Raw genomic sequence first — 23,630 nt, forward strand, 5'->3', positions numbered from 1 at the left:
TTGAAGGGACTTGGTGATTCTTGGCCAAACCCTGGAGCTAACTTTTCAGGAGCAGCAAGCAGAGCTGTGTGTGATGATCTACCACTGTGCTGAGCAGGTTGCCTGATATGTGAAAGGTTCTCGTATTTGGCAGATGAGTGAAATGTGACTCCCCTGCATCGTGTATTAGTTGCTTTGCCTTATTGACCAACCTGTGATACTGTATGTGGCTATTTTGACCCTGAGAAGCTGGGAGATGGGCCTGTCCCCACCCTGGTTCTGGGCAGTGCTTCCGGGCACTTCCTGGGGTGCTGCTGCCCTGTTTTCCGAAGAGCCAAGTGTACGAGGGAGAAGCGGCTGCACACAGACCTCGCTGGGGTCAGTCGCTCTGTGCCAAGCGCCCGGGGAATGGCCTGGGGCCAGGTACGAGATGGCTGCGGATTATTTTGTTTTTTAAATTTAGTAAGGACATTGATTCCATTTCATGTGGTCCAAGGAATTCAGGAGAGCCTTTTCCTGGAAGTGCAACTGCGGTGCTGAGTTGGCTCCAGCAGCTTCAGAGGACATCCATATTCATTGTAGGCACCGTGCCTGCATTGAGCTAACTGCTGCTTGTTCCTGCAGAACCACAGAGAACTGGGTTTTGTGATGGTGGGGGACCCACTCCACCTGCAGAGTGATGGCTGATCCTGCTGTCTCTGCTTTGAAGCAGGAGGTGTATGGTGTTGGGTACCTTTGTGCAGAATCAATGGCCTTGACCTCATCATGTATGAGATGGGAAGACAGTGGTACCATAGCCTAGATCAGTATTTTGTTTGTTTGTTTTTAAATCCTAACCTGAGGATACGTTACATTGAATTTTTTTAGAGAGAATGAGAGAGACACATCGATTGGTTGCCTCCGACACTTGCCCCAACCAGGGATGGGGATCAAGCCTGCAACCGAGGTGTAAGCCTTGACGGGAATTGAACCCAGGACCCTTCAGTCCATGTGTCGACGCTCTGTCCACTGAGCTAAACCGGCCAGGGCCTAGATCAGTTTTAATGTTCAGTTTGCCTGGTTTTAATCTTAAAATGGAAGGGCTTCTTGCTTTCCTTGATTCAGCATTACCTGCAGAAACTCATTATGAAATGGTTTTCCTTCCTCATCACATGGCAGATTAGAAGGGTTCCTTTTAATGCTATTCATTTCCTTGTCAGAGGAAAGAGCTTCTTTAAACTGAGCTGTTTTATTTAAGGCAGGAAGATGGCGGATGGAGAGGGAAGGGAAGCAGTTTTTGTTACATCCAGTGGATTCAGTTAATTCTTGCCATTGAAACTAGTCGTTACCGGGTCCTCTGCTTCTGGCAGGGCCGCAGAGGGTTACCTTCTCTCTGAGGATCAGAGTCTAGTGACCCCAAGCACAGTGAGCGGGCGGACGTGCCCTGGAAGGAGGGAGTCTGCTGTGTCCCCTCCGAGAAGATAAGCAATGCTGGAGGTGACTGGAGATTTCTGAAATAGTGGCTGGAAAAATGGTGCCTGAGATGGAGACTGCTGTCTAAGGCGCTGTTTTAATTAGTTATTTCGAGTTAGCTCTTACTTGTTTCATTTCTGCATTGCCCTTATTTTTAGCAATAGGTTTTGCTTCTGAAATATGTCTTCAGTTTTCAGCCAACATTTAGGAAAATGAAATCCAAACCTCGATTTTACTGGCAAGGTGAAGTGGCCGTTCTCACAACGGGGAATTGCACAGCTCGTTGTCTTCTAGTGTCTGAGGGGCCAGAAGGACTCACGAAGGTCTCATTTTCACTGAACCCCGTTTTTTGGATGGTTGATTTTCTTTCTTGTATCTTTTCAACAACAGCAGACTTATTTTTGTATTTAATTCAAAATGAAGACGTATGCAAATGAGAAAAAAAACAAAAAAAAGAGGTGACCCTTCATGTCACCCCTTATGGTAGCCATTGTTAAGTTGGGGTTGTATCTTTATAGGATTTGTTCCTGGTATCTACTAACAAGTATAGCTTTAAAGGAGAAATCTTATGGTATGAATTGTATTTTTTCACAGAAGGTCAGGGACTCTCATAATGTTGATATTTGTAATTATACCACATGTTTTTAAACGTCTCTCTGATACGGATATACATTCATTATTTATTTGTTTGTTTGTTTAATTTACCTGATGCTGAAGTTTTTCTTTTTTTTTAAATTATATTTTTTTATTGTTGATAGTATTACAGATATCTCCCATCTTCCCCCCTCCATCCTCCTCCTCCCAGCCCCTACCCACCCCCCTAGGTCGGATATACTCCTATTTAATCATCTCTTCCTGGTGAGCTTTTAAAGATAATCCCAATGTTCTTTCTGCTACAAATCATGCTGCAGTGAACGTTTCTGTGCTGGTGGTTTTCACCCAGGGTGACCCGCTCGGCCCCGTGGACACGTGCAGTGTCTGGAGACATTGTTGGTCAGCACAACTGGACGAGGGATGAGCTAAGGCATCTGGTGGGTTGAGCCAGGGATGCTGCTGAGCACTGCAGTGTGCAGGACAGTTTCCACAGCAGAGAGTTTCCCTTTCGCCACAGCAGTGCTGACGGTGAAAACGCTCTCGACACGCCTGAGGGACGGCCTCCGGAGGTGTTACAAGAAGTAGAATTCTTGAGTCACAGTTGATAAGCTTTCTAGCTTTGATAGGTCCTGCAAGGGTGTTCTACATTCCCACCAAAAGTGTGGGTGTGCCCAGCGTCCCCGTCCTCTTGCCAATACTTAATTTTATCTCTCACAATAATTGCAGGTCTGGAAGAAAATACACCTTATTTTAACTGGTGTGTATATAATTACTGGTGAGGTTTGACACATTGCATTAATTGGCCATTTGCTTTTCTTTGAAGTTGAATTGCCTTCTCTTCAGGTTTTGTTGTGGACTTTCCTCTGTGAAGGAGGCAAAATACAGGGTGAGCTTTGCAAAAGGAAACGGGCGAGTGAAATGTGCTCATCCGATGGACAGCGAGAGCAAACCATGGAGTAAGAGTTCCGTCTGGTTTGTGGGACTCCAGCTCCGCCCTCTTGGCATGCGGTCCAGGTCCTGTGTGGTTCCGAGCAGAGAAGAAAACCTTTGTCTGGACGAGGCGCTCCGATGGGAGACGCTTGTTCTGTGCCATCGGAAAGGGAGCCTGAAGCAGGTGCAGCTTGGGCAGAATGAAACCAGGTCCCTGCTGGGTCAGAGTGAGGAGAGAGGGGAGTGTTCCCGGAATTAAAATCCATCTCTAAGGCATCCGTTGACAGTGTATCGGGAGCTTATGCTCTTGAGGGAAGTGACTCATCTCTTGCCCAGAGCTCTGACTTGGGTGTGGTCATTGTAAAGCTCTGAATGCGTGCCTCACAGCCTCGCTTTCCTCTCCTTTCACGCACCCTAAGGATCGATGTCCACCGTAAAGAGAACGCAGGCGCTGCTGAGAAGTCCATTACTATCCTCTCTACCCCGGAAGGCACCTCTGCGGCTTGTAAGTCTATTCTGGAGATTATGCATAAGGAGGCCCAAGACATAAAATTGTGAGTAATGAGGATGAACCCGTGGAAAGGTTGATGTCCGTGCTGTTTTGCTTTGAATTGACACGGTTCTTGGGGATTGCCAACAAACCCCGGGAGCTGCTGCCCCAGGAGGCCCGGGGGTTGGCTTGTTGATTTGGTGTAAAGCCTAGGTCCTTAACATATTTTCCTTTGTGTTTGGCTGTGGGGTGAGTGGCATTAGTGAGGACAGTCCAGCTGTAGAAGGTGGCTGGGGGACATAAGCCCACCTGGGGTCCAGGAGCACCCCTGGATTTACCCACCTCAGGGCCCAAGTCCTCATGCCGTGGCTTTGAGCTCCCTGAGTGGGAACCCTAATCCTGTGCTGAGATAAGCAGGGGATTTATTTGGATATTCCAGGTTGGAAGTCTTAACTATCTTTCCCACAGGAACTTTGAATGGAGGTTGGGTTTTGTGCTACATTCAGTCTTCAGCGCAGTGCTGGGTATAGAACAGAATCCAGAGTAAGGTGCTGGAGTTAGCCTGGGACCTAATACAGCATTTAATTTGTAGGGACCTTTAAATATATTAAATATATTTTAGTTATAAGGTTAGTTATATGGTGCTATATTATAAGATTCTAATTCTTTTTTTTTTTTTTTGGTATAGAGAACAATAAAGAAAAGGCCCACCACCCAAAACCCCAATGGTGTTTTTATTTATTTATTTAAAATATATTGTTATTGATCTCAGAGAGGAAGGGAGAGAGAGAGATGGGAGATAGATGAGAGAATCATTGATTGGCTGCCTCCTGCACGCCATACACTGGGGATTGAGCTCGCAACCTGGGTATGTGCCCTTGGCCAGAATCAAACCTGGGACCCTTCAGTCCGCAGGCCAACGCTCTATCCACTGAGCCAAACTGGCTAGGGCATGTTTTTATTTTTTTATTTTAAAACAATTTTAATACATATATTTTTATTGATTTCAGAAAGAGGAAATGAGGGAGAGAGAGGTAGAAACATCAGTGAGAATCATTGATCAGCTGCCTCCTGCATGCCCCCTACTGGGGATTGAGCTCGAACCCTGGGCATGTGCCCTGACTGGAATTACGACATGACCTCCTGGTTCAGAGGTCAATGCTCAACCACTGAGCCACACCAGCCAGGCCCAATGACGTTTGTAAACAATGGTATGTGGCCCTAACCAGTTTGGCTCAGTGGATAGAGCGTCGGCCTGCGGACTCAAGGGTCCCAGGTTCGATTCCGGTCGAGGGCATGTACCTTGGTTGCGGGCACATCCCCAGTAGGAGGTGTGCAGAAGGCAGCTGATCGATGTTTCTCTCCCATCCATGTTTCTAACTCTCTATCCCTCTCCCTTAAAAAATCAATAAAATATATTTAAAAAATAAAACAAACAAACAATGGTATGTGTTTGGGAAATTCAGAAAGGTGCAAATGAAATGTGGACCGCCCCCCGCCCCCCGCCCTCACACTCTTCCCCAGAGTGTAACACCACTGAGTTCCTTGTTTCCTTGTCTAAACTGTGCCTGTGTTGCCAGGTATGGAGTTTAACATTTATACTAAAATCATACTATTTGCATTTGTTCACTGTGTTCTGGAGTTGGGGATTTAGGAACAGGAATTTGAGTAGGAGCTGTTTTCAAAGCTAAACAGAATCCATCATTGGAAGGTAGTCCCTGTGATGAATAAAAGGAAACCGTTTTTAAAAATTAACTTCTATCCAGATACATATTAATGATTTTACCCCCTGTTCACGCATGGCTAGAATGTGGCTGATGGTCGGCAGTTCAAACTCTCCTGGCATCATGCTTCCTAAGTGGTGGGTAGGAAGTAAATGTTTAATGAACAAATATTCTCTTTTTCCCCGAGAGCAGGGTTACTTGCCCCGATTTCATGGCCTTTTTTTTTTTTGTATTTATTTACAGCACAGAAGAGCTTCCCTTGAAGATTTTAGCCCATAATAACTTTGTAGGCCGTCTTATTGGTAAGGAAGGAAGAAATCTTAAAAAAATCGAGCAAGACACAGACACTAAAATCACGATATCTCCGTAAGTGCTGCCTTGCTTGCTTTTGAATAAGAAAATTTCAAGCGCTGTGTTTCACTGGAGTTTCATGTTAAGCATAGCCTGTCCCATCTGACCGAGCCAGCCAGCACCGCCCTGTTTATACTTCGTTTCTCAAACTCAGTCCACTGCCTGCTGTCTGTCTCTAACCCACATCGAAAGATTCTCTCATCCCACCAAAGAGGCAGGGGCACGAAAGCTGTACATTTGTATTTCCTAGCTGGCGTTGGTCACGTTTGCTGACCTATATTCCCCAAGTGCCTAGAGAGAACCCAGGTTATTACCCATGGGTGTGTAAGACAATATCCCAGCGTATGAGAGCTTATGACAGTGGGAAAGGCTTGTGGGTCACCAAGTCTCTGTGGGTCAGGGATTCAGGAGCAGCTCGGCTGTGGTACTGCTCAGCTCTCATGTTGCCGGCAAGTCAGTGCTGGCTGGTGGTGTGAGGCCTCAGCTCCTCACCACAGGGGCCGCTCCACAGGTTGCTCGGGTGTCCCTGGGACACGAGACACGGCAGCTGTCTCCTGCCAGGGCTGCCTCCTGCCAGTGTGAATGATCCGAGAGCAGGACGGAAGCGGCAGTGTCTTCATAACACAGCCTCAGAAGTCGCAGCCGCTCTTGCTATTCAGTGTGGGGAGGGGTCATCCTGGAGGCTGGGGCCACACCTGGGGCCACAGGCTCTGGAATGATTTGGAGAGGTTTTCCTTTTTCTGAGCGTGACTGTGCCTAGTTCCCATCTGAGTATCAGAAAAAAGATAAGGTGGGAAGAGGCGGATGGACTAAGGAGAGCTGAGCACTGGGTGTGTGTAGCAGGGAGCTCTCAAAGCAGGAGGTGGAAAGGGAGGAGGACGGTCCTGCCTGACTGTCAAGAAATTAAAAAACCACTAAGTGGTAAATATAATGCATGATCCTACCCTGTCTTGATGTTTATGCTCAGAAAAGGGAGGGTTTTAAGTGGGGGGAAGATCTTAAAAGCTATTCTAGAAGCAGCTATTTTGAAAATTGTAATATAAAAGCTTGGCAGGGGCAAGGTGGGTTGAAAATGGAGATGAGAAAGACACTTCTTCGTTAAACAGTCTAAGACAAGTAGTATGTCGATGTTTACATTTTTAGCAAGTTGGAGAAAAAAAGGAATAATACCCTGTTCATCTGTCTCAAGTTTAGCATACGGTATTCTGCTAGTCGTGAAAATGAGAATTGTAACTCTGGGAATCTGAAGGAGAGCCGTACCAATAGGCCATATCCTCCCACTCTGCGTCCTTACTTTCCATGGGACTGGCTCAGGCGTCGATGCCTCATATCATCGGAAGGCTTGGAAGCTTCAGCAGGACCTGGGTCGAGCAGGGAGTTTCTGAATATTGCTGCAGCATTCTCATTTTTTACTTTTCTAAATGGTCATCCAGGGACCCTTTTAAAAAAATTTATGTAGTCAAAATGGATTGAAAAATGTTTTGAAAAATAAAACATAAAATTAAAAAGTAAAAAACAAAATAAAAAGATGGGTTGAGTTACATGATTTCCTCCAGCGTACTTTATCTAAATTCTAAGCTTACTGGCAAAGAGGAAGTATATACATGTGAACTCTGGCTTGCCTTTTGAAACATTTCCATGCTTATTCTTTGCCTGGTGACCCAGAAAATGCAGTTGCTGGAGAATGCCACTTATGCCTAGAACTGGTCAGTGCAGACTGGGAACATACTCATTAAAGGTTATGTGCATCTGGTTCTTGGTTTCTGCTAAAACTATATCCTTCCAATCATGTACTTTACATTTTACTGGTAAATTATGAAAGTGGTTCAACCTTAAGTGGCTAAGAAGCACACTGTGTTTAAACCATGAATTTAATTGAACTACGTGCACCCAGGGATTTTTATTGAGAAGGTGGGAGGGGAAGTGTTTTCTCTCCTCTGACTTTACAGTTCTTGGATTTGTGTCTTTTGAGGCTCACTCCTTTTTCATCATGTCTAACCGCCCACTTTTACAACTCGCCAGCCCCCTCATTTGGGTGTTAATTGCCATCTGTGGCTGAACTGTTACTACTATCTTCCTCCCATAATTTCCGTTCTCTTTCTCTTCCTCCGTTTTCAATCTGCAGATTGCAGGAATTGACGCTGTATAATCCGGAGCGCACCATCACAGTGAAAGGCAGCGTGGAAACATGTGCCAAAGCTGAGGAAGAGATAATGAAGAAAATCAGGGAGTCTTATGAAAACGATATTGCTTCTATGAATGTTAGTTTTAATACCAAGGGCGTGTCTTTATTTTGATGAAGTTAAAAGATATTTTCAATTGCATTAATATTGATTTCTTTAATGGTGTTGTCATTAGATTAGGTTCTCATTGGTTTTTAGCACCACAGGGAAGTGCCCTGGAAAACATGGGCTCTGACAGTAGGCTTGGCTATCTCTGTGATTTTGGCAAAGTATTTAGTCTTTGAGACTTAGCTCCCTTATCTGTGAGGTAAGACTAATACTTTCCTTAAAAAGGTTATTATCTCCTGCACAACGTTAATTTGAAGGAAATTAGTACAGTAGAGGTATGTGAATTGTGTTTGAATTCCAGTTCACCTGTGTATTAACTGCAGCTCTGTTTTCTTGGACAACTTAATTTGGTCTTTCTGAGCATCCGTTTCCTCATCTGTACCTACATTGCATGCCTGTTAGAATTACAGTAGATAACAGTGCATGTAAAACTACTGTTATGAATATAAATTTAAAACTTGGTTCCTTGGAGATAAAAATAATCTGTGTAGCGACTAGAACATAGTGAATTGTTGACGTTCCTTAATGGATGGAATGGTGCTCACGATGTAACATTTGTAAAGTTCATCTTCAATTTTAACGTAAATGATTGAAAAAAAGATTGTCCTCAATTGGGCCTGTCATCTGAAACATTACACCTAACAGAAGGGAAATGTAAAGATGTTATCACCTTTGTGAGGGGAGCTTAGAATGCTAATCACTTTAGTCCACTTGACTGCCTTCCTACCTTCACTTTGTCACTGCTCATCCAAATGTGCGAGTTAACTGGGAGTAAATCCAACTCTATAGGCCTTTTAAAAGGATTCTCAAGTACGCACAAGCCTCAGCTCTGATCTCCACCTCACTTCCTCAGCCCTTATAAATGAAACCAAAACAAATGCCCCTTCCAGGGTAAGTTTAGTTGTGGGAGCTACATGCAGAGGACCTGATTTCCAAAGGCCTTGACTTTGTTTTAGGCCTTTAGACCCATGACTCCAAATTTTATCTGGAAGTAAAGATCTCTTAATAGCTCGTTCTCTATATCTGGTTTGCTTTTCAGTGAACAAATCTTGTTCGCTTACTTCTTCAACGGGTGCACGGTTTTGTCTGCCTGTACCTTGTGCTACAGTATACGGTGCGTCTTTGAGCTCTGCGAGCTGCCCTGAAGGACAGGAAGGCTGCGTCCCTGCCCTGAGAAACTCCGTGTGGCTTCAGATCAAGGAGGCGGCAAACAAGCACACGGATTTTAAATACCAAGAATATAAACAGATATAAACTATCTGCTCAAGTGTGGTCACAGGAAACATCTGCTTTGTTCTAAAATTTTTGTGTCAGATGATTTTAACTAGACAAGAGGTCACAATCTGAATATTGTCATGTATACTCACTTATACATGATCTTTTTAATTTTACCATTGCAGCTTCAAGCACATTTAATTCCTGGGTTAAACCTGAATGCCTTGGGTCTGTTCCCGCCCACTTCAGGGATGCCACCTCCCACCTCAGGGCCCCCTGCAGCCATGACTCCCCCTTACCCACAGTTTGAGGTAAGACGATGCGCCTCGGCTTTCTTTATGGTTGAGTGGGGGAGCATTGCTGCCTTTGAGTGGTGTGATGTGAGCTGTTTGGGGGAAATCTCAATGTAAAACCTGGTTCCCATGTGATCTGGAATTAGTGTAGAGCCAGCACATGCTTTCTGGTTCCAGTCAATAGGACTATCTTTTCTGTTCCTTGTAGACACAGGACTTATTACTGGGGCTTTGGGGTGGCCGGCACAGTTGTCAGCATGCGCTTTCAAAGGTCAAAAGTTTGAGACTTTGCAGAGGGGGGAAGAGGTTACTTATTTTTAAATATTAAAGTAAAGGATTTTTAAAAGTCTTCCTTCATCTTTAACTTTATCTGGAAGTTAATTGCTTTGGAAGATCAGTAAAAACTGGACTTTTTCATTTTGAGTGTTTGTACTTTTTAAAACTATGAACTCAGTTTTGTGTGCAAATGTTAAATAGCTTTTATTTTGTAAACAGGTTATCCTATATAATAAAAGGCTAATATGCAAATTGACCGAATGGCGAAATGACCAGTCACTTTGATGTGCACTGACCACCAAGGGGCAGATGCTCAACACAGGAGCTGCCCCCTGGTGGTCAGTGTGCTCACACAGGGGGAGCACTGCTCAGCCAGAAGCCAGGCTCACTGCTAGCGAGAGCAGCGAAGGTGGCGGGAGCCTCTCCTGTCTCCACGGCAGCGCTAAGGATGTACGCCTGACAGCTTAGGCCTGCTCCCCATCAGTCAGACATCCCCGAGGGCTCCCAGACTGCTAGAGAGTGCAGGCTGGGCTGAGGGGACCCCCCCCCCCTCCAGTGCACGAATTTTGTGCACCGGGCCTCTAGTTAAGAAATAAACCTTATTTTTTTATTTGCTTTTTAAGAATGGCATTTTTCCTGAGGTCAGAAAGAGGAGACCAGTGATAGTATGAAAATAATTGCAGCATAGTAGACACCTTATCCAATAATTCTTTTTGAAAGTAATTTATATTATCAATTATAATTGGGGGTAGACAATCATGTGAAATAAAATTAACAACGTTCTAGGGTCTTCCTTCATGCTTTTGTTTTTGTATCTCTCCCTTCCTGTTTGGCTTTCTTTTTATCATATAACGTTTTGAGTGGTATCTCCTGTGCTAATTCAGAGACATGTCTGGGTGAAATAGGTTGGGGGTTCCACTATCACTCTGCCTAGAATATGTGTAGAGTGAAATGCCACTGGTATTCTACAGAGAACACAGGTCGCTGAGGTTGTCCATATTTTCTCTTTAAGAATGGAATTCCCTGAAACCTCCACTGTTGGGTGTGCGTATCTTTTGCTTTCTTCTTAGGGTGTGTTTCTGCCTTGACTGTCAGCAGCATTTGCATCTTCCCTGCAACTTATCTGCCACTCCCACATGTTTGGGCTTGGAAACAGTATGACAAAGTCCATCAATCTAAGGATAGGCCTCAGAGTCCCAGCTCCATGTCGTGTGAACAGACTCACTGTGCCTTAAGTGAAACTGTCCACTACAGCCAAAGGTGGTGGAAGTAGCTGATGTATTTGACCTTGATGTTAACCGGGGTAGGGGAAGGAGCCCTGCAGGTGAAAGCCCAGGTCTAGCCCAGCTCTGCCCTGGGTTGGTGTCACCATAGGTCAGTCTCTTCTTCGCTTTGGGTTCTTCTAACCTGAACAGTGAAGAAACTGAACTAGATGAGTAATCTCGAAAGGCTCTTTTTTTAGGTCACACACTTCTAGTGTTTAAAGAATTCAATAATGTGAAAAGTTGGAGTGGGAATTTGAGAGTATATGGACTTACCTCTGATAGGCTTCCTACAATCTTGACTACAAAAAGGTGCATTTGTCATATGGCTGAGGTTAGGGCAGATGTGTCCCTGACAGTTCTGTATAAAATTACATTTATTGAAAGCTACTAGGAGCCGATTCAAAGTAACTCTATGTTGCAGAAGCTCTCCTCTAACCTCCACTTCTGCTAGTTGCCCTAACCAGCTTTCTGTTTGGGTAAGTCACCTAACTTCTCTGTTCCTCATTCTGTTTCTCTCTGCTGGTTGCATGTCATGTTCCAGTCAGTAAAGCCTTTCATACTACGAGTGGTAGCATGTCAGAACATTCTTGGACATCATCATCATCTATACTTCAGTAGCAAGAATTCCTAAATTTAATTGCTAGGTATCTATTTTTTAAGCATTCAAATAAAAGAATATGAATATTCGTTGGATGTAATCCGTTTTCTGATTATATAGTTTTGTGTATTGGGTTTCTATGTTGTTAAAAAATTGTTTTAAGAGGAGGGAGATCATATTAAGAACTTACACTTCTGAAGCACTTTTATAATTTGAAATGTCTGAGTGACTTAAACGAGTAGCAATTTTAAGAATGGGAGAAGGAGGTCAATGATCTTTTTTAAATTGTGGTCTTTGGTTCTCCTGAGACTTTAAAACAAAATCAAGTAGGTGCTGCCCTAGCCAGTTTTGCTCAGTGGATAGAGCATCATCAGCCTGCGGACTGAAGGGTCCTGGGTTTGATTCCGGTCACGTGCATATGCCTGGGTTACGGGCTCGATCCCCAGTAGGGGGCATGCAGGAGGCAGCTGATCAATGATTCTCATTATTGATGTTTCTAGCTCTCTCTCTCCGCTCCCTTTCTCTCTGAAATCAATACAAATAAAAATAATATACATATATATTGAAAAAACCAAGTAGGTGCAATTAGAAGCAGCCAATGAGAACAGGAAAAGATGCAGAGGCTGCCAGCCGGAAGGCACAAACACTTCAGAGGGCAAGAGCTCAGAACCCGTATGGCCTGGTGGTTCAAGGGCCGGAAAAGACATTCTCACTCTTAAAGGGATAAAATGTGGAGTCTTAGCAACCCATGTTCTCTGAAAAATTCCAATGGGCGTTTTACTCTACGTGTATTCTAGGCAGTGATAACATGGAATCCCCAACTTTGAACCGAACATTTCTGATGACATTGGTGTACCAGGTACCACCTAGCACATTAAGTGCTAAGAAGAAAGGCAAATCTGTCTACCCAGCTGGGAAGGTTGACAGATTGTGTATATATTGCATGTGTTTGCCGAAGATGAGTGTGATCTTGTGGTTTTTCTATAGATTGTCACCTACTGCTAACTCATCTCTCTATTCATCTTGGACCTCAAAGAATGTGTCAGGAATTAGCCATAGAAGTAGAAAATGGAAAGGAGATGTATTTTTGTAATCGACCTTTTTCTTCAAAATGGAAGAAATCTTTGCTTTTGCAATTGCCTTTTCCTCTCACAAGCACATCTGTGGACAGTCCTCTCATATATTTGGTATATATTTTTACAAACTTTGTCATTATAGGTGATTATTAATGAGAACATCGCACTATTTTGAACTTTCCTCCTCAAGTACATTCTCCTTGATGTTAACTACAATATCATCATCACTCTTCAGAAATTTGACAGAACACTATTTAACATGCAGGCCATGTCTAAATTTCCATAGTTACCCCAACAATGTTCTCTATATCTCTTTTCAATAAAGAACCCAATCAAGGATCATGCATTGCATTTAATTGTCATATCTTTAGTCCCACCCTTTTTTTAACAGTACTCACCTTCAGTGCCTCGCTTTTTTCTTCCTTTTGGTATTGACAAATCCAGGCTAATGGTTTTAGAGAATATCTCCTAATTTGGATTTGATTGACTGCCTCAGATTAGACCTTTTATTGAGGCAGGAATATCTTGTCCCAATGGGAAACAAGTGATGTCAGTGTCTCATTATTGGTCATGTTAAGTTTGATCATATGATCAAGGCCAGGTCTGTTTGATTTTTTTCATTATAAAAATACCTTTCCCAATTGTGATTAAGAAGTAATCAGTAGTACTTTGGGATTGTGTGTCTTTCACAGCAGTGGGTTGAATATCCATTGCTGACATTTGCCCAAAGCATGTGACTGCCTTAATGTCTTCTTTTACATTCATTAGTTGACAGTCTTCTATGAAATACAGCTTCCTCTGATCCATATGTTAAGGGTGTGTGTATGTGTTTTTGTTAATTACATTAGAACTTCCCAGACCTTTTGAATTAGAATCCCCCCCTTCCCCAGGCACAGGGTAGGGAGTGGAGGTGAGACCTAGGCATTATTATTTTGGAAAACGCCATAGATGACTCCCCTGTGTAGCCAAGGTTAACTCACAACAGCTGCCCTGTTTCTTAACTGTGCCCCACCTTGGACTTAAATGAATCAGAATCTCAGTCGGAGTAAATGGAGGCTCAGAGCTTGTGGTTTTGTAAGGGTCCTCAGGAGCTTTTTGTTGCCCATTCATTGTCAGGAACTGCTGTTCTGGAAAGAATGTTTACTAGTCTGTGGAGGGTGGACTTAAATGTTGGAAAAGTGTATCTCCTATCAAGACTAATGCATGGGAGACAATATTTAGGATAAGCATAAACACACCACTCATATGTCCCTCTTTCTAACTTGTTTGAGGCTTTACTTTAGAGCATAGTGAGAAAACTTCCCACCCCACGCCCCCCCTTTTCTCTCACCACCTGTCATTCCAACCCATAGGCAACTACCAGGCCAAAGCTGTCTGTGGGATGCTGCCATATGTCTGTTTTCATGCTTCTAGATTTTGGCATGCTATATCATCGGGATTAGTTTGGCTGTGTGTTTGGAGTGAAAAAAATGTAGTTAAAATGAATTTTTCCTTTTTTAAGAGAAGAGTCGGAGGGCAGATAATCCAAGTAGTTCTGGTGGTAGTTCTGCTATATCATCTAGGGCCGGCCGCCTGTTGGCTTAGCACACCGTCTCCTGGTCCAGGGTGATCGCTCAGGCTCCAACCATTGAGTCTGATTCCAGCCAGCAAGGATGAAGGATCAGAATTTGAAGTCACCTCATTTAAAGAGGCTGCCTGAAGGTAGCTTTCCACACGTCCATTGGTGTCCTGTTTGCTAGCTAGAACATAATACCTGTCCATTTCAACCTCCAAGAGAAGCTGGGAAACTGAGTCTACAACTAAAGAGATGAGCAGGTGTCAGGGATGGCTATTTGCATCCTGGACTTAGCAGTATGGCATGTTAAAGGGATCTCTCAGCGCTTGGAAGGGAGGAGGTAAACTTTTAAGGTCCTCCCACCGCTCTACCCGCCCCTCCCCCCAAACCAGGAGACTAAATTAATTCTGGAGGAGAAAATTCCATGTTCTAGTTCCACTCCTGCAGATTATTTTCATCGAATAAAGGGAAAACACCATTTTCAGAGAATCTTACTGTCTCTGGATACCAATTAATGTAAAGTCTACTTCCAAATAACTGTCAGGGAATTTTTTGGCTTAACGTTTGAGAGAACAATTCCTTGTCAGTTTTGTTTTAGGATACAACTTCACGGGGGAGGAATACTTAGTTGGAATAGCTATGCCTTTACTGTATTATTAGTAGACTGTTCTTTTTCTAAACCCAAATCACTAAGTGGTCACCACTTTTTGAAACAAATACACCGACTACTGTTTTTAAAGGCAATAGTGAAATTTACCAAAGTTTTATCTTTTTGCTTGCCATTGCTTCCTGCAGTCCTTTTATTCCCTTTGGCTTCGTTTTTCTTCTTCTGAAGAACATAATATGGAAGGTCTGGGATATTTTTTAAACGCAGGCTAGAGTGAAAGGCGGCAGGCATTTACCACAGCCATGAGCCACCACTGCTGTGGAGAAGCCTGCTGCTCCTTGATGCCCTGTAGTTAGCAGTACATCTCTGCTTTTACTTCAAGTGTATATTGCCTGGCAAGGAATAGGTTTTGATGACAAAATGTTTCAAAGAATCTGACTTTTTATGTAGTGCTTCCTCTTTCTTTTACAGTTGGTTCATTTTCTTTCCCCCCTCCGTTTCCTCACTTCTGCTTTGTAACATGATAGAATGGATGCAGCTTGTCTTTGGATAAATTCCTTGCCTCTGTTCATACTCTTCTCCTTGGAACCTGCCAGGTTGATTATTCCCATAGAGCCATGGAGTTGGTTCCTCCAACAGACAAAAAGTCTGCAGTTCCGCCTAGCAGCTGGCTCATGCAGTACTTAATTGGCAAACTTCGAGTTTATAAATGACAGGAAATGCTCCTTTCAGAAATGCTCAAACAGTAGGGAAGAGGCAATTGGCAGCTAGTGAGCAGAGCAAGAGCTGGAGTTGGCACACAGCGTCACCCACACAGCAACATCCATAGCTTGACAGTGTTGGCAGCTTGCTTTGGGGTTGGCAGAAGTTAGATCAAGTGCTGTTGTCTTAATTTTGGTAGTGCCTTTGGAGTCTTCCCAAAAGTCTCCAAATAATAGCATCATCTTAAAATTGCTAACTTCCTGCTTATGGAAGAGGCAAGAAAGGTGAGCAGTTCCTTAGGTCTTAGCTAGTTTAAGGTGCTCTTCAAGAAACAAAATATGAGTTGAAAGGAATTTTTAGATCAGATGACTGTTTGGTGGAATCTCTTAGTCCTTCTGAGGATTTCTTGCTATGGGTACAGCTCTTTCGTCAGTAAACAATTTCAAAGTAAATAATTCCTTGCACACATAAATTACCTCCAAGAGGCCCTGATAACTTCTTCTGGGGGGAAAGTTTCTTTGCCCCCCCCACCCCCCTTTTTTTTTAAGATTTCAATACTCTTTTTAGGTCATGGAGTTGAGTAAACTCAATTCCAGTTCCAGACCAAAATCCATTCAAACAAAACAAAGAAACCCAGAAGTATCTATTTTACAAGCCCAAGGAAAACACTGGCGTTCCTCCAGGTTCCTGCAGGCTGCTCTTGTTGGCTGGCATGCACGTCTCCATGCCTTTGTCATGTCTTAGGTTCTGTTCCCCACAAAGTAAATACACTTAACCTTACTGTTTGCTCATTCTTGTATCATAGATGATTAGGAATTACTCATGGGCAGACTGCACCAGTTATGCAAACTTTCAGTTGAGCAGCTTTGTTCTTTTGTTTTTTTAAGCTCTAACACAGAGTCTGCCAACAACTCCAAAGGAAGTTCTGCCGATAGGCATCTGGCAGAAATCCACTGGGAAGCAGCTTGTGTCCTGTGAATATCCTTCACCTCTGAAGGTTTAGGAAAAAGGGTCCGAGATAATGCAGCTAACATTAACTTAAAGGCAGTGTGTGTAAGAGCAAGGGCAATGCTGATGAGTTTTTTCAAGCTCCATCTCAAGAGACGAATTCACAGGTGGAAGAGGCTTATCATACCCATTGTTCTGGTTTTAGTTTTGTAAGTAAACATGAAGTTATCTGCTTATCTTACGGCCCGAGTCCTGAAAACATGGCTTAGGATGCTGAATCCCACGTAAGACTGCTTTGTACCAGAGAGCCAGTGTCATGATTGTCAAGGGGGCAGGATGTTTATGTGAGGTCCTTATAGTCTCAGAGGAAAATTTCCTTTAAAAATAATTTAGGGTCAGGGAGATGCCTGGTGGATATGGAATTGGAGCAAAGGGTACTGGGCGATGTTCAGAAATGTCTTCATCAAGACATCTGATGAGTCAACGTTTTATTACGGTGCCAAGAGGACACGTCACTGTCAGACTGGGCACCACCTCCTGGGGTGCTCAGTCTGCTTCCCTGGGATGCCTTTTATATTTGACAGGTTCTGCTGCTGTTTTCATCCCTGTGCAGAACACATTTCTGTCTACATACTGATTCTTTCTTCAGGTCTTTGCCCCTTCTTACTCTTCGGTTTTGATCCTTTGGACCTTCTCTACTGACCACCATTCCTTTTCCAAACTTTACACAACTTTTCTCTTAAACTCCCACCACCTCAACAAAACAAATGCATAGATACCTTCCATGACTTGCGGAGAGATGATTTACCTTTTGTTCAGCCTTTGAGTTTTGACGACATTGTCTTTGCCTCCGAGCAGCGGTCTTCAGTACTTTCCAGGCTGAGACATGCTGGAGCTCTGCTGGCTGGTCTCACGCTCAAAGGATGATGCCTGTTACCTGCATCCTCTGAGGACATTCATAAGTCGCTCTCCAGGATTAGTCACAGGAAAAGTAGTGTTTACTAAGCAAATGAAGTTTTTCTCTTATAGACATGGTAAATCATGCAACTGATTTTTTTTTTCTTCTCTTAATTAGCTGCTAAGAAGCTGAGAGTCGAATTTGTGTACTAGCATTTCTGGCTTCATCTTATCTCTTCTGTTAGGTCCCTATGCTCTTATTTCTTCACCTTTGTTTTAACTTTTTAGGTTATGTGTACTTTGTAAGCAGCATAAAATCTTACTGGAACAAGGCCCATAAAACAAATAATTATAGTCACAGCAAAATACAGTGGGACAGATCTGGGCAAGTTACACCTTAGATTTAGGCTGATCATTTAAACTCCTCTCCCCTCAAAAAGTAAATAATTCAAAAGAACATGATATGGATGTTCTCAGTGACACAAATTTTTAGATCCTAGCTTTATTTAAAAAAAAGAAAAATTGGTTAAGTCCTGGCCAGTGTCTCCCTCAGTTGGTTGAGTGTCATCTCATGCACCGGGAGAATGCTGGTAATAGATGCTGACATTGAACACAGTTTATGGTCAGTGTCAGCATTAATTCAGTTGGTCTAAAATACGATAGGCATTAAAGGGTCCCTCAAGAATAAATGGCGTATGCTAACTGCATAACACACTGGTAGGCTGAGGTATGGTGCTTTCCGAAAAAAGACATGGTTCTTATGACTTAGAAATAGTGATGAAGTAATTTTATTTGGTGTTCTTCACTGATGGATAGCAATAGTAGTCACCTGACCAAGCTGTGCAGGACAAGCCCCTATTACAAACCTCCACAGGCAAGAGTTGTGATTTTTTTTAAAAAAATATATTTTATTGATTTTTTACAGAGAGGAAGGGAGAGAGATAGAGAGTCAGAAACATCGATGAGAGAGAAACATCAATCAGCTAGCTGCCTCCTGCACATCTCCTACTGGGGATGTGCCCGCAACCCAGGTACATGCCCTTGACCGGAATCGAACCTGGGACCCTTCAGTCCGCAGGCCGACGCTCTATCCACTGAGCCAAACCGGTTTCAGCAGTGATTTAAAAAAAAAAAAAAAAAGTTTAGTGATAAGGCAGTCTTCTGATGTTTATTCTAAGAATGCTCTAGAGCAGCGGTTCTCAAACTGTGGGATTGCGACCCTTTTGGCGGTTGAACGACCCTTTCGCAGGGGTCGCCTAAGACCATCCTTCATATCAGATATTTACATTACGATTCCTAACAGTAGCAACATTACAGTTATGAAGTACCAAGGAAAATAATATTATGGTTGGGTCACAACATGAGGAACTGTATTTAAAGGGCCAGAAGGTTGAGAACCACTGCTCTAGAGCTACAAAAAAAGACTTCATTTAGCTGACAACTGTGTTGTGTGTGTTATGACATCCTGGGAACATAGGGAATACCAAAGAAATACCAAGCTATAAAGAATATAGTGCGTCTATTTAGACAGATGCTGAAGAAACAAAATCCAGTACTCAGAGAAAAATCCAGTGGTTTTTAGTAAGAATATTTCCTGGAGTTGAACTTTAGGTTCTCTTACAGGAAATATGAGGTACATGGTGAGGCTATAAAGGAACAAACTCAAGATAAGCAGAGTTAAGATGATTTTCATTTGTAGAAAACTAGGTGTGGGGTCTAGAATCATACATTGCTGTGTTTTTCCTAAGTGTGAAAGGCATGGTTTAAACTAAAATACCCCCCTAATATACTGACTGCAAGATACATTTATTAGCATGAGAATTTGGAAATATCTGTCAGTTTTAAATAGTTATGCTCTGATACAGCATTTCTATTACATAAAATTTTAGAAGCATTTGTACAAGGGCACAAGATTTATGTTTAAAGATTTTTACATGAATTAGTGAAAAATTGGAAACCAGACTTTATGAAGGTATTTATTTTAATGCTCACTTGAAGATATATACATAGACATGAGAGATACATTGATTGGTTGCCTTCTGTACACGCCCCATCTGGAGGTGGAACCCGCAACCTAGGTATGTGCCCTGATTGGGAATTGAACCCACGATCTTCTGTTGCATGGGATGACACTCCAACCAGCTGAGCCACATCAGCCAGGTCATGTTTTTTTTAAATTGATTTTTATTTTTTGTTAATCCTCACCCGAGTATGTATTTTCTTTTCTTTTTTTTTTTTTTAAGAGAATGGAAGGGGTGGGGGGAAGAGAGACATCAATGTGAGAGAGACACATTGATTGGTTGCCTCCTGTACACGCCTACCAGGGATCCTATGTGCCAGGACCAGGAATCAAACCCACAACCTTTTTTTGGTATATGGGACAACGCTCTAACCAACTGAACCACCTGGCCAGGTGAAGGTCTTTAAAGTAGTATCCTCAGATATAATGCAATAACTGTCAGGTTAAGGTGAAGGAACAGTGGATTTTTTTCTTGACTTTTCTGTGATGTGATTTTATTCCCATAACTTCATTTACTTGTTAGAATCTTCCTTGGATATAGTGATGGGGGAATCTTCATTGTAAATATAATCTGTGCCTCTATTGCAATATATTTAAACTTTATAACATTTATATAACTTTTAAATCTATAATTTGGTGACATTTTAAAGAAAATTGTGTACAGAAGTGATAATTTAGATGCAAGTGCTTTCAGGATGAGCATATAAATAAGATCTTCGCGACGTGTTAGGTAAACTCATGTCAGTTTACTGCGGTGGTTTTCCAACTGTCCCGATATTCCTGCTGTATGCGAAGCCCCCGTCCCTATGCCACCGATAATAGCCTGATTGTATGCAACAAGCATGAATGTCCTGTGTTTCTTTCCCGACAGCAATCAGAAACGGAGACTGTTCATCTGTTTATCCCAGCCTTATCTGTCGGTGCCATTATTGGCAAGCAGGGGCAGCACATCAAACAGCTTTCTCGCTTTGCAGGAGCTTCTATTAAGGTACTGTTCTGCCAACTGTGGCTGCCCTGGAGCTTTAAATACAGTCAGTTACAGAAACATGAGTCTTCTTGACACCTCATACTTGGAATTGAAGGTAGAGTCTGTCCTGAGTTTACTTTACTTCATATGGTACTCAGTGCGATACTTGGAGGGAATTTACCAGTTGTCTAAATTTATGAATTTATCAGTTTCCTGCTCACACAAGACACTTGGGGAGCTCTGATGCATGAGGACCAAAGACTACACTCTGAGTAGCAATGGTGTAGTGATAGGGGCATGGGCGGTGGAGATACAGACCCAGCTCTCCCTCCAGCTCTATTAGCTGTGTGATCATGGGCCAGGTAATGCAACTGCTCCAGCCTTCCGTCCGCCCATATGTATAGAGGCAATACCTCGTCAGGATGTAGTGAGGATTAGTGGAGGGACTGCAAACGGACTTTTACATTAGGACCAGGCATAATGTAAGGACAAGTGTGTGGCAGGAGCAATAACTAATAAACCCACATTACTTATTACCTCTTCATAACTTCCTTCTGGAAGGCTTTCTACGTATCACTAAGTCAGGTGCAAATGTCAGGCTGGTTTGTGTCACCTTTCTGTCATAACCCCTTGATGGGTCTGTTCCAGATTGCTCCAGCTGAAGCCCCAGATGCGAAAGTGAGGATGGTGATTATAACCGGGCCACCGGAGGCCCAGTTCAAGGTATGTGCTCTGGAGTCTGTGCACAGGGAGCAAATGAATGGATGTGGAGAATATGAAAGCCTTCTTTTCAGGAACACTAACCTGGCTTCTCCCTTCAATGTATTTCTAATACTCAGTAGAAACAATTTCTCGATGGAAATTTCTAAGACTAAGAACAGAGTAGAGGAGCAATTTGAGATCTTGCTTGCCAGCCACTGTGGTCAGTTTGGCACACATACAATCTTATAAAAATTAGTAGAATTGTATACTTGAAACATAATTTTTCTGACCAATGTAACCCCAATAAATTAAATTGAAGAAAAAAAAAAGAGTAGAAACAAACCAAAGCCTTTGTTTTAATTTTGAGAGTTCTGTAGTGGTTTTGGATTTACCTGTCTTCCGAAAGAGAATTTGCTCAAAGCCTCGTTATCATATGTGAAGGTGAGCCCTTAATACTGAAATTTACAAACCTGCCTGGTTAATATGCCTTGGAAAACTTGTTCTCAAATTTTCCTTGTCCCTGAGAAGCCATAAACTTGAATTAAAATGTCTTTTCCTCTTTTCCGTGGATTAACTGTTAGCCCCAGTTCATCATCTCTCTAATTACTCTTGTCCAATTAAACTTAACTCTGACTTTTTTCCTTTGGTACAAAGCAGAGCAAATTAATGGTTATACACCATAGGGGAAATTTCTTATGTGTAACTTCTAGTTGTATGCAGTAGGTGACAGGATGTGCTAACTGTAAATATCAGAAGTATATGTTAACTTTTTATAGTCTTATTCAAAGTAGAAACCATCTGGTTAAGAGGAAAAAACAAACTATTTCTCTCAGCAGGTTTCTCACTGGCCCATTTAGACAAGAGCTGGCTTCCTGTGAGCCTAGCACAGCTGGCTCTGTAGTTCTTCCCTAGTCTCTTCTGCTCAGAAAGATATAATTACTTATTGCCTGGAGGAGAGGTTTTACCTTTCAGATGGAGAGCAAATGCCTTTAACTGTTGTGTAAAGAATAGGGTTCATTCTTTCATCAACATTCAATTGACTCATCTATGACATGCAGTTACCGTCAACCTTTTCTCGGGCCTCCTAACTTCTCAGTCTCTTATGCAGTCTTCAGTCTATCAAATGCAGACGTATCACTGGCAAAGGACTATTCCGTAGACTTGGGCAATCTTTAATGTTAAAGAACTTTTTGTCTCCTACGTGAATAACACTGATTCATTGGCCATGTTCTCATCTGTAGGCTCAGGGAAGAATTTATGGAAAAATTAAAGAAGAAAACTTTGTTAGTCCTAAAGAAGAGGTGAAACTTGAAGCTCATATCAGAGTGCCATCCTTTGCTGCTGGCAGAGTTATTGGAAAAGGAGGCAAAACGGCAAGTACTTCAGCAAAACCTGTGCAGTGGTATGAAAGGGAGAGCGTTGAAAGGTACTTAGGAGTTCCAAGTCCCTGAATTTTGGCTAATTTATAAAAAGCAGGACCATCTGGGCCAAGGTTCGGAGAAGACTGTCTTTTGTTCCTCCTGAGTGTTGGTGTCAGCTACTGGTGAAAGTAATGCCTCTCTTTCAGACCACTTTGTGTGAGAAAACTCATTTATAAGGGGCATTCAGCATTTTTCTGTTGACATAACTCAGCTTTTAATTTTTATTGCACAGTGACATGAGAAAAATTTTTTTAAATTTCATCTTTTATAACTTGTAACTCTATAACCGAAAATTGTTTCCCAGTTTTAATGCATGTAACTAAGTCATTTTCAAAGCTATTTACAATTTTGAAGTGATTGAAAGCGTACACTTTGGAAGCAGACTCTCAGGGTTTGAATTTGGTTCTGTCGTTCACTTGTGTAACTTTGGGCAACGCAGTTTCTTTCCTAGCTAAGCCTTAGTTTTCATCATCTTGCAATGGGGACAATATTACTAACTGTACAGAATCATTACTGGATTGGGTGAAATTTGTAAAGCCATAGCTAGTGTTTGGCATAGTAACTGCTCAGGAAATGGTAACAAAAACAAAACAAAACTTAACATGATTTGTATTTATCTTTTTCAGGTGAATGAGCTCCAGAATTTATCTAGTGCAGAAGTTGTTGTCCCTCGTGACCAAACGCCTGATGAGAATGATCAAGTGGTGGTCAAAATAACTGGTCACTTCTATGCTTGCCAGGCAAGTGGGCTCTGATGTGATACGCAAGCTCTAATGCTTTTTTCCCAAATGGAAACAATTTTCCTGTGGGTACCAAACACTTAAAAAAATTTTTTTTAATTGATTTATATTTTCAAATGAGTTGGTTTAATTTCAGGGGGTACAGAATTCGGGATAGAAAAAAGACTGAAGAACACACTTTGATAGGACTCTAGGCTGGGTCTACTGTGATCTCATAGCTAAGTTAAAAATGGACAAGTGAGAAGAACTAAAGAGATGAGCCACTGCATTATTACTATTAACAAAAGTTTTTTCTTAAATGTACCACAGGCTCCAAGACAACACTTCGTTCTAGCTCAGAGGTCCTCAAACTTTTTAAACAGGGGGCCAGTTCACTGTCCCTCAGACATTCCACACTTGTGCACTGCGGGCCCGGGACGAGTCGGCTGCTAAGCAGGACAGGCAGCGGAGGCAAAAACACCCGGCGGGCCGGATAAATGTTTTCGGCGGGCCGCATGTGGCCCATGGGCCGTAGTTTGAGGACCCCTGTTCTAGCTT

General features: G+C 42.6%; 1 protein-coding gene across 1 annotated transcript in view; it reads left to right on the forward strand.

Moving 5' to 3' along the window:
• Positions 1–23,630, forward strand: part of IGF2BP3 (insulin like growth factor 2 mRNA binding protein 3) — a 68,795-nt gene that overhangs the window by 42,857 nt on the left and 2,308 nt on the right. Inside the window, exons 6-13 of the mRNA XM_006088828.3 lie at positions 3,375–3,509; positions 5,413–5,535; positions 7,646–7,781; positions 9,212–9,337; positions 20,135–20,251; positions 20,879–20,953; positions 22,174–22,305; positions 22,980–23,093. Coding sequence (XP_006088890.1) covers positions 3,375–3,509; positions 5,413–5,535; positions 7,646–7,781; positions 9,212–9,337; positions 20,135–20,251; positions 20,879–20,953; positions 22,174–22,305; positions 22,980–23,093 — 958 coding nt within the window. The remainder of the gene's footprint in view (positions 1–3,374; positions 3,510–5,412; positions 5,536–7,645; positions 7,782–9,211; positions 9,338–20,134; positions 20,252–20,878; positions 20,954–22,173; positions 22,306–22,979; positions 23,094–23,630) is intronic.

Source organism: Myotis lucifugus, unplaced genomic scaffold, assembly GCF_000147115.1.
Source record: "Myotis lucifugus unplaced genomic scaffold, Myoluc2.0 scaffold_52, whole genome shotgun sequence".
NCBI lineage: Eukaryota > Metazoa > Chordata > Mammalia > Chiroptera > Vespertilionidae > Myotis > Myotis lucifugus.